Source organism: Hevea brasiliensis, chromosome 14 (assembly GCF_030052815.1).
Source record: "Hevea brasiliensis isolate MT/VB/25A 57/8 chromosome 14, ASM3005281v1, whole genome shotgun sequence".
Classification (NCBI taxonomy): Eukaryota; Viridiplantae; Streptophyta; class Magnoliopsida; order Malpighiales; family Euphorbiaceae; genus Hevea; species Hevea brasiliensis.
Genome location: NC_079506.1, coordinates 66,340,321 through 66,351,845, shown reverse-complemented (window position 1 = coordinate 66,351,845; position 11,525 = coordinate 66,340,321). Strand labels below are relative to the sequence as shown.

General features: G+C 32.3%; 1 protein-coding gene across 1 annotated transcript; it reads left to right on the top strand.

Annotated features, from left to right (window-relative positions):
* The first annotated feature begins 301 nt into the window (after positions 1 to 301).
* Positions 302 to 1,760, top strand: LOC110667303 (uncharacterized). The gene has a single exon (XM_021828106.2). It carries the CDS (start codon positions 407 to 409, stop codon positions 1,526 to 1,528), a length of 1,122 nt encoding a protein of 373 aa, XP_021683798.2. The 5' UTR covers positions 302 to 406; the 3' UTR covers positions 1,529 to 1,760.
* Positions 1,761 to 11,525: the final 9,765 nt, after the last annotated feature.

Genomic DNA, 11,525 nt, shown 5'->3' with positions numbered 1-11,525 from the left:
ACTTAGTAATTTTAACTTTGTAAAAGGAAAGATGGGAAAGGCCACCAAGTATTAATGAATAATGATAAATATATTCAACTGAAAGTATGTAGGCCCACCTGAGAATTATGACCGTTGTCCACTTACTCACACGTTACGGTCATCATTTTCCTGTCTATACGACGATTTGTTTTCTTCTCTGATAGGGATAGGTTGCGCATACTTTTATCGTGAGTTCAGCTGCACAGGATTACTCCTAGTCCCCACTTCACATTTTTCGAATTTTAAAAGTAAAAGAACAGCTTTATAGCCGTTGAAACCCCAACAAAGGATCAAAACTTCTCAATCTTTGCTGTAAATCTCTGCATATTCAGGTTTTGCATTTCAGATTTTCATACCTAAAATTGGGTAAGAAAGAAAGAAAGAAATGAAGGGCATGAAAGGGAAACTAGTCAAGAAGCTGAAATCAATCAAGCCAATTGGTTACTTGAAGCTTGATCGAGTTCTTCAGGTGAATGCCGCAGATGGGTTCATCGAAACATTGACAAAGAGCCCAAGTTTCAGTGCTGAAACTCAGTTCATACCCAAAGAGCCAGTCCGAGAAAAGGTTGAAGAAACAAGGGTTCTGAAGCAAGAACCTGATATTATTGATGTAGCAGAGCTCATGAGAGATCTTGAAGAAGATGAAATGGAAGTTGATGATGATACTGGCGATAAGGAAAATATTGGGCCGCCAATTGGGGTTAAAGATAAGATGGAAACTTCTTTTAGACAGCAAACACCTTTGTTAGAGATTAACATCTCATCTTTCCGACGACCAGATTTGAATTCCGGTACCCTTTTCGACCCGAACCTTTTATCAGCCTTTGAACAAGCGGTGAAAGAGCACTTTAGGTTGAGTGAAGCAGAGAGACAAGCAAGAATTGAGAAAGAAAATCTTGAAAGAAGAAAACGAGAAGAAGAAGAAGCAGAGAGGAACGCGAGAAATCTTGAAAAATGTGAAGAGGAACCTCCATTAAAATCCCGTAGAATTGAAGAAGAAGAAGAAGAAGAAGAAGAAGAAGAAAACCCTTTATTAAGCTTTGAAGAGAAGTGCCCTCCAGGAGATAGTGACTCTGTAATTCTCTACACAACAACGCTTAGAGGAATACGAAAAACTTTCGAGGAATGCAACAGCATTCGCTTTCTTTTAGAGAGTTTCCGGGTGATCTTCTGCGAGAGAGATGTGTCAATGCACATGGAATTTAAGGAGGAGCTATGGAGAGTTTTGGAAGGTAAAGTAAAGCCCCCAAGACTTTTCATTAGGGGAAGATACATAGGTGGTGCAGAGGAGGTTTTGAGGTTACATGAACAAGGAAAGTTTAGAGTACTTTTTGAAGGAGTTCCAATAGATAAATCTACAGGGCCCTGTGAAGGATGTGCAGGTTTCAAATTTGTGGTTTGTTTCAATTGCAGTGGAAGCCATAGGATTGTTGAAGATGACGGAATGTCAAGGAAATGCCAGGATTGTAATGAAAATGGTCTAATAATCTGTCCCCTCTGTTGCTGAAGATAAATTGTATTTGGAAGCCTTTGTTGTATCACTTTGATGATATTCCGTTTCAGTCTTTATTTGTTTGGGGTGTTATAATCATTCTTCAAATTCTTTTTGTTGTAATGCTTGGCAAAGAGGATGGAATCTGTGAGTATAGTGTATTTGTTTGTGGATTGGAATCAGCTTTTTCCAGATTCACTATGTAAAATTCAAACATAAAAAACACACTTACCTTTCTTCCGATAAATGCAATTTTTGTGAAAGTTTGGTATCTTAATTGGGCTTTTTTCTAGCCTTTTCTGACTCTAGATATACAGTTTCAGTTATTAGTTAAATTAAATTCACAGCCAAACTAATGACAACGAGCTTAGTGCGAAAGCTTGCTGAAATAATTTCCAGAAAGTCTCGAGATTGATTCCGAAAATTCAAAGTGCATCTTCTAGCTTTATTCTTCAACAATAAGTAAATGATCAAGACAAATGCTTAAAATATTCCGAGCAATAAGTTGGATTCTCAAGACCAAGTAATTCATGTTAATAACGCTGTACTTGGTTGATCGTAATTAAGTGCAATGTAATCGATTATATAATATAATCAATTATATATTGAAATCAAAATTATAATGTAATGTATAATTATCATTTTATAAAATAAAAATATAAGTAATGTAATGTAATAATAATTTTTGTTTTAATATTTAATTTATTTTTGAGATTAATAATAAGTAATAATTATTGTAGTAATTTGTGGTCGACTGTTAGTAGTAGCTAAGTGGTGGTGTTTATGGCAATGTAAGGGTAGTGCTTGTGATAGAGGCCAGTGGTGATGGTGGCAGGGACTAAACGGTAGCAACAGTGGTCAAATGGTAGTGGTAGTGATAGCAGTAGTGGTGATAAGGTGCTGGTGATGACGGCAAGGGCTGTGGTGACGATGACAAGGTGGAGCCAGCGATGGTAGTAAAAATGGTTAATAATAATTTTTTTTTAATATTTAATTTATTTTTGAGGTTAATAATAAGTAATAATTGTTGTAGTAACTGAGTGTTAGTAGTCGAGTGTAATAGTAACTAAGTGGTAACTAAGTGTAGTAATAATTTAGTAGTCAAGTATTAGTAGTAACTAAGTGGTGGCCTTTATGGTAATGTGAGGGTAGTGCTGGTGATAGAGGCTAGTGGTGATGGTGGCAGTGGCTATATAATGTCATCACTTTAGGTAGTCCGTACATTCTACTGTTCTGATGACTGACGTCGGTTCGGACCGTCAGGATGTCTGAAACTACACTCAAACTAGAGTGAGGAAACATAAATTGACTAAATAAAGACTAAGTAAAAATTAAAGAAAAGTAAAAGAAGTGAAGTACAATTCGGTTAAACAAGCCGGGGTCACGGCAATGGGTGACCGTAATGGAAAGCAACTACAGAGACGGTTGCCAAACCCAGACCTGTGGGAAAACCCTGTAAGATAAATAATATGACTAAATTGAAGGTTATAGGAGGTTTAAAAGGTAATAAAAAAAATCTCAAGAAAAATACAAGAAAATTTAGTCAATCAGTACAGATAAATATAACCTGGTAAGTCCAATGAAGAGCATTTTGATCAATTCACCCTTAGTGATGATTTTTGACCTAAATGTCAGTCGAAATAAGAGAGAATAAAATATTGAAAATATATTAAAATTATGAAATTATGTATAGAAATGGGAAAAGAATAGAAAAGAAAGAAAAACAAAATTATTGCATAAGCATGATGTAAAGGTGACCTAATTAAAATTTTTAGCCAATGATAATTAGACAAACACACATAAATGAAGATAAATTTGACTAAAATTAATTAAAAACCACTCAACTTCTTCTTGAACTTACCATGGCCGAATTTTTCCTTGAGTTCTCTTCTCTATTTTTTTTTTTTTTATTCTCAAGCTTGATTCTTCTTACATCTCACCCTAAAAACCCTAAGCCCCTTCACAAAAACTTGCTTTTACACCTTAAGAGAACTAGTGGCAGCCAAGAAAGAGAGAAATATTGGAGTTTTTATAAGCTTGAACACCTCTTGATAAAGGTTAGTGCTAGTATCTCTTCTCTCTCTCTTTATTCTATGTTAAGAACTTAATTAGAGTTGGAAATTGCAAGGAAAATAAAATAAAATAACTATGTATCAACATCATGAATTTTCGGCAGCCATAGGAATAAGAGAAATTTGATGAGTTTTGATGAAATAATTTGGTTTGTTAGTGTTATTGATGAGGTTGGATATGGTAGAAATCAAATTGAATGAGAATTTGCATGAGATTGACATTTTGACTTAGGGTTTGATCATAAATTAGGGCTTTTTGTGAAATTGTTTGAAATTGGCAAATTGATATTGCTTGATGATATTTAGAAGTGCTATGTATGCCAATTGAAGTAAGGGAGTTGGAGGAAATTGAAAATTTGGGAATGCTCTCTTATGTAGGTTGTGAGACTCAATGAGTCCAATTTGGTTTTTGATTTATAACTGAAATTGTGCAGCTCCAATTGGTATGGGGCAAATTGGAGGTGAAAATAAACCCAAAACACTCCACTTTCCATGTAGAAACCATGCCCAAATTTTATCCAAAACTTGACCAAATTACTATTCTAATCCGGCTGACCATACCCTAAACCCAAAAAAATGACTAACTTGTTCATTTAGCCATAACTTTCTCTAGATAGGTCCAAATGACCTGCATTTTATACCATTGGAAAGTAGACATAGGACTACAAATTTTATGGAGAACACAGAGCCCAGAAATGCCTCTAACCAAATTAAATTGCTAGCATAAGTTAGGTCAACAAAACTGTCTAGAACCAAACTGCCCAGAATTTCTGGACTTAGGCTCACCTGACCAGTTTTGGAAAAAAATGCCATAACTTGGTCCACAAATTTTCAAATGCATTAAAACCAATGCCAAAATTTCCACAAGATATAAATCTACAATATTGATGTTTTTACAAGAACCCAGAATCTAAGGGAACTAGACCAAATTGCTAGAACAATTCAACATATCAAAACCTGGAATTTGGCTAAACCACCACTTGATCCCATAATAGTTTTTATAGCATATCTCCCACTAGGAAATTCCAAATGGGATGAGCCAAACTGTTTTAGAAATCTAAGAGATAGGGCTTCAACTTTGATTTAGAAATTTTTCTCAAAATTTGAGTATAAGAATCCTAAAATGAGAGTCAAAGCCACTGACCTGAACCTGAAATCCTGTAGACACAGGACACCTGAGTCCAGGCCAGTTAATTTGCTATAATTAATTCTACAAGACCTGAAAAATTGTAATTCAAAATTTTGAGTAATCATAAGACATAGGGTAACAACTTCTGTGAAAAATATTAGGCCTAAAAGTAGCTGTAACATGTCCAAATAATTAAGAAAATATTGACTCCAGAATCTGCCTAGTTCTAGAACTTGAGTGAGTTAAGGAACCAGTTTTGGTTATTTGACCATAACTTGAGTTCTAAAACTCCAAATGACATGATTCCAAAAAGAAAAATAAAGATAACACATAGAGGAACAATTCCCATGAAGGATGTATGGCCAAATAGTGGCCACACCTTGACTAATTTGTTAGGAAAAGTTAAGATATCAAATCTGGACCTTGAGAAAGGTTCATAAAATAACTTATTATATGATTTAAAGTTGATTAAAATGAAGTGTTAACCATAAAAGTGACAATATGCATGGGGGACTTGTGTTTCCCATCATAAGTAATATGAAAATGTTAATAAATATGTAATAATATTAATTTGCCTAAAGTATACCTAAACTTATTTATATAATAGCATGGATCAATTGGTATACCAATCAGGGACTACAGATTACAGCACTGCCCACAGGAATAATCATTGATAGACAATATATGTGTAAAATGATTGTTCTACTGGCTTTATGTCTGCCCGTTGACTTTTGTGTCTGATTTTATTTCTGGCTTTATACCTGCCCACTGGCCCTATGCCTGACATGACAGATGTATACATGTTAAACATACAGATGTTTAACTAGTATACTACCGTGTATCCAGTCTTTATAGTCTGTCATAGGTTACTAGGATACAGATATATGTAATACACTTTAAGTTTAAATAAATACATGAAGAAAGTATTAATGTGGGTATAATAAGATTGAATATATAATATATGAATAAAAAAATCCCAATAAATTGTTTGCTCCCAAAGTTTCATAAATATGTAATTAATTCAAAATTTTAGTAAATTTTATATGGAATAATTATTTCAATTATTAGTTATTTTTATTTCAATTATTGCACTACTAAGCAGAAATGCTTAGCATGATGGATTGTTTCCTTGTGTAGGTACAAGAGACTACCACTAGCAGTCGCAGCAACAGTAGTAGACTCTAGCTAGGATCTTGACTAGATCTGCTATAGTATCAGTGTTACCTCAGCAGTCCATTTTTGTAGGGCTCATGTATATTTAGGTTTTTGCATTTTGGGTATTGTATGTAAGTAAACTATGTACATCATTTTGTGAATGTAAATAAATTGTAAATTATTGTATATAAATTTTATATGAATGTATGAAGTTTATATGAATGAAATGAAATTTATTTTCTTGAAATTTTATAAGCTATGATATAATATAATGTCTGGAAATTGATATGAGCAATGAGATGCTGTGTGAAAATGATATGAAATTATTTTTAATAACTAAACAAGGAAACCTGTCATGCACTAATAAAACAGAGGAGACTCTGCCTAGGTCTCCATAAAAATGAAATGGGATATAAAAAAAAATTTCTACACGTAAGATAATATAATTAAATAGACATTAAATTAATATTGTACACGACAAGACAAGACAGGGTACTTCGGCATCGAATGTAGCACACCTTGCTCTATTACACTATAGACGGGTGAGGGGTGTTATAGGCTAAGCGGTAGTAGCAGTGGTCAAATGGTAGTGGTGGTGATAGCAATAGTGGTGATAAGGTGGTGGCGGCTGCGGTGACAACGACGACAAGGTGGAGCTAGCGGTGGTAGTAATAATGATGGCTAAGTAGTGGTAGTGGTGATAGTATTGACAATAAATAAAAAAAAATCAAAACAAGCAATTACATCAATTTTTGCATATAATAATTATTATTTTTTTAAGTGTAACTAATTATATTATATAATTGTTATTTCATTATATCAAATTTTTTTGTATTACTAAACAACGTAATTAAATATGTAATATAATCATGATTACATTATAATTATAATTACGTCATATTAAATACGATCTAAAATTTTCTTTGCAATAAATCATAGACAAAAAAATACTTAATTGAATCTCTACACAATCATACAAATTGAATTCATTCTCTAATAATAATAATAATAATAATAATAATAATAATAATAATAATAATAATAATAATAATAATAATAATAATAATAATTTAATTAAATTCTCACAAATTTCTAATTTTTAAACAAGTTGTAAGCCTTATCTGCTCCATAGGCAATTGTTTGCCAAAGAAAAGGGCAACAAATGAGCTGGAGAAGAGAATTTAGGTCACAAATTGAACCAGAATATGATTTGCTTGCAGAGATGATTGAAATTAAAGCCTTTAACCTGCTTATTCTAGATTTCATTCAAGCCTCTTGGTGTGTGATGAAAAAGAATTTACAATTGGGAACAGCACAATGCCACAATGCAAGATGATTTTAAACTCATCCTTCCCTAGTGCCACTACTCCAAGGGTTGGGTCTCGCAAGATGGGGCTAGCTCTGATACCAATTGATATGAGCACCACCAGTCACTGAGAGTCACTGAGGTTGAACCATGTAAGAAATAGGCTACCTAAGTAAAATTCACTCTTGAAAACTGGCTTGCAAGGAGAGGGTGCCTAAAGACTTATTAACCTTTTACCAAGGTTGTTCCTCAATAATGTGGGATCGTAACTGTAACACCCCCCTATTTGTATAGCCTGTTATATTTCACTATTCCAGTGACCGGAGTCGGTCCGGACAATTAAGGGGATTAGAACCACACTTAAGACAACTAGAGAAGCCATAAACACAAATAATTAGTAATGTTTAATTAGTTAAGTATAAATAAGAAAAACAAAATATAAGAAGTTAAATGAGCCGAGAGTCACAACGATGGGTGACCATCTCGGGAATGACTGCGAAGTCATTTTAAACTTAAATTTCGAACTGTAAAATGTGACGTTGCGATCCTTAGGACCCTTATGAACACAGTGGAAAAGAGAAAATCACGAAAAAGAACTGTTAAGTCAGTCAAATAATTAGGTCAGGGAGCCGGAAGAAATATTAAATTATTTGCAAACCGAGATGAACTGACGAGGGGCAATTTGGTCAATTGACCCCAAGAGCTGACTCCTAACCTAACTGTCAAATAAAATCAGAGAAAAGAAAATTTCGGAATCGAGAATTAAATTAAAGAACTAATAAAAAATAAAAACAAAGAAAATGAAAAAGTGTAGAGAGATGACATCATGCATGACATCATGCATGATGCCATAAAAGTAATAATTAATATACTTAATTAATTAGATTTTTTTGGGTCTTCCATAAGACAAATTACATAAAAGAAATAAAAAGAAAAAAAAAATCATTTTGGTCATCTTTTTTTTCCTTGTTGCCGCCTCCCATCTCTCTCTCCCTCACTATAGTTAAACCTCCATTAAAGCTTGTCTTCAAGCTTTGAAACCCTTACCAAATCCCAACTTTTTCTATAATCACTCCATAAAACCTTATTCCCTTCCCTTGAGAAAGAAATTTAACAAGAAAGAAAGAAGAAAAGAGGAGAAAAATTGAAGATTGGATATCAAAGTTGAAGTAAGCAAACTAAATTGAAAATTTTAGTTTATTGGTTATGTTTGTGGTTTGATTAACCTAGAAATTTAATTAAAATCAAAAGAAAACATTTGTAGAGGACCAAAGGGAATTTCAGCCAGCCATGGATGTATGAGAATATGATGCGTTTTGAATGAATTAAATTTGTTAGTAACTTGTATGAAAGTGGTAGTAAGATTGAAATGCTTAAATGTGATTAAATGCAATGAATTAGTGTGGTTAGGGTTTGAGACCTAGGGTTTTGAGGAAAAAATTTAGAGAAATGGGTAAATGATGTGTTTGACCTATTGTGAAGTGAAAAATGGTCATTTGTGACCAATTGAGTTGTGTTGGAATGGTTGGAATTAAAGTCAAATTCGGAGGGAGTGTGGTCATGCTGCTGGCAGCATGACCAAGTCAAATTTGAAGGACCAAAAATGAAATTTTACAAGTCCAATTGGTATGGGACCAATTGGGGATGATAATAGACACTAAATGACACAATTTTTATTAATGAAGCATGCCCAAAATGTGACCAAAACCTAGTGAACAAATTGACCAAAGTTGAAAAATTGCAGGCTTCCCTATACAAACTGACCAAATGAATAATATTTGTTCATTTGGTCATAACTTGAGCTAGGAAGGTCAACATGACCTGATATTTTACCAGTGGTTAGACGAGATATAGACCTAAAACTTTCATGAAGAACACAAACCCAAATTCTGCCAGCAACCAAGCCATTTGGCCACCCCAATTTGGTAACCCAAAACTGCCAGCACCAAAATTGCCCAGAAAATCTGGGTTGTGTCCAATCCGGCAGCCATGGTTCAAATGGCCATAACTTGAGCTATAAAACTTCAATTAGAGTGATTCAAAAAGGAGAATAAACTTAAGACAATAGGGAACATTTTCTATGAAGGAAGTTTTGCCAAATTCCAACAGTAAAATGACCAATGGAACAGTGCAACTAGAAATACCAAAACTGAAAATTGATAATTTTGCCTAAAGGACTTAAGCTTTGAGAAAATGACCAAAACCAACAAATTTAATGACTAAAATGGGGTATGTGGGTGAAGTTGGAGTTCCCATACCTATTAAGCATTAAAAAGTCAACAATTTGACTTGAATACTATAGTGAATAGTAACCCGAAACACAAAAACTTCGAGAACGTCGAATTTAGCACATTAAAGCTAGGTAAAAGTGAAGTTAAATTTATTTTTGGATTTATGCTAAGTTATGGTACTGAAACACTGTGAAACTGTGTGTTTCAGCTGAAAAAGGCTTGGAAGCTCTGAGAAACTGAGTCAAGGCCTAGAGGCGACTCACGTCAGGTCTGTGCACAATAATTCTTGTTTAAATATTTTATTCTCAAAAATTTGACTTCTGTGATTAATTATATACTGTGTTGCCATTTTATAATCGTAAATATGACTTTGGAAATTGATCAGATTTCTCATAAATTATTTAAATAAATTGTTTTGAATTGATTTTGTGTTCACACTTAGCATGACAGCATCACATTATTCCTCCTCCATTTATGGGGTTGAGATCGTTTATTTTCCTCCCTCTCTGGCTTGCCAGTTGAGGTTGAGATCGGATGAGTACTCATTAGCTAGCTAGCCACCTCCCTCATTGATTTCGATTAATGGGGTTGTAGATTGCTTTGTCGTGGTGTACAGCACGGCATTGATAAAAAATTTTGTGTCATGGCTTAAGTTGTGTATGATTTTGGCAACACTGTGTTTATTAAATTATTTGACTAAATTGTGTTATTATGAGCTTTGATAATTTGTGAAATGTGATTGAGAAATATTTAAATTGTGTTTCATCAATGAATGATTTATGTATTATATTTTAAATTTTTATTGTGCACCACTGAGTATTTTTATACTCAGCGATAGCTTATTTTGCTGGCGCAGATAAGAGCTAGGAAAAAGCAGCAGAGTGAGCTGCTATTGAATTGAGGACCACACTAATCTTTTGTATGGGTATTATTTTATACCCTTGTAGTAAATTCTGATGTAAATATTATAATGCTTTATTTATCAATGTAAAGTTGAGCAGTTGTAAAATAAATTGTAATAATATTATTTTTGGATTTCCTTCTGTAAATTAATATTTGTACTTATGAATTTCATACTTTATGCCTTGTGAATGAAATTATTAAATATTTTGAGATGATAAATTTTGATTTGGATTGTGGAATTATTTTGAAGTGAATTGAATAGAGTTGATTTGAGATTAATTGAAGGTTGGGAGTTGAGAAAATTATTGGAAGTGTTTTTTTTTAGGTATTTGAAGAACTGTTTTCTCCAAATACAAACGGAACTCTGTTAAAATTTTTATAAAATTTGCGACAAAATTAAAATGGACAAAAATTTTTACTAGTATTTAAACTTTGAATAAATGGTTTTTAATTTCTACCAAAATGCTCACTACTTTCAAAATATAAGAAAATTGTTTTAAAATCCCTTATAGGGTAATTAATGAGTTATCAGTATGTGAAATTCGGTAGTTTATTAAGTATTCTACGGAATCATGTTATGCCTTAGAGAATGGTAAGGTGTGACGGTAACAATAGAACAAACAAACTATATTCAAAGGCGATTCACAAAAAATATTTTCTATATTTTTTAGTGTTTGAAGTACTCAGGAAAATAAGTCAACGAAAAATTTCTAGTCAAAAAAAAAATTAAGTCATTTTTAAGGAAATTAACTTTATCACTTTAAAAAAGTCATTTTTTTTTCAAATTTTTAAACTTGGATAATCTTATTAAAATATAAAAATACTTTTATATATATATATATATATATATATATATATATATATATATATATATATATATATATATATATATATATATATATATATATATATATATACACACATATATATATAACGCATATCATTAATTTAACATTGCAGCTAAACAATAAAAAATATTTCGTGAAAAATATTCTTTTAAAATATATTTTCCATAGAAAAATATTTTCTATATACAAATTATTTTCCATTAAATAAAAAACTCTAAATAAGAAAATAAAATCCAAGTAGGTAAAAATAATAAAGCTACCTAAGTAATAAATATTCCAAATATATTTTGTAATTTTCCTACATAAAAATTCTAAAATAGAAAATTACACAAAAATCTCCTAAATATTTTTTTTTCCTTTTTTTACCC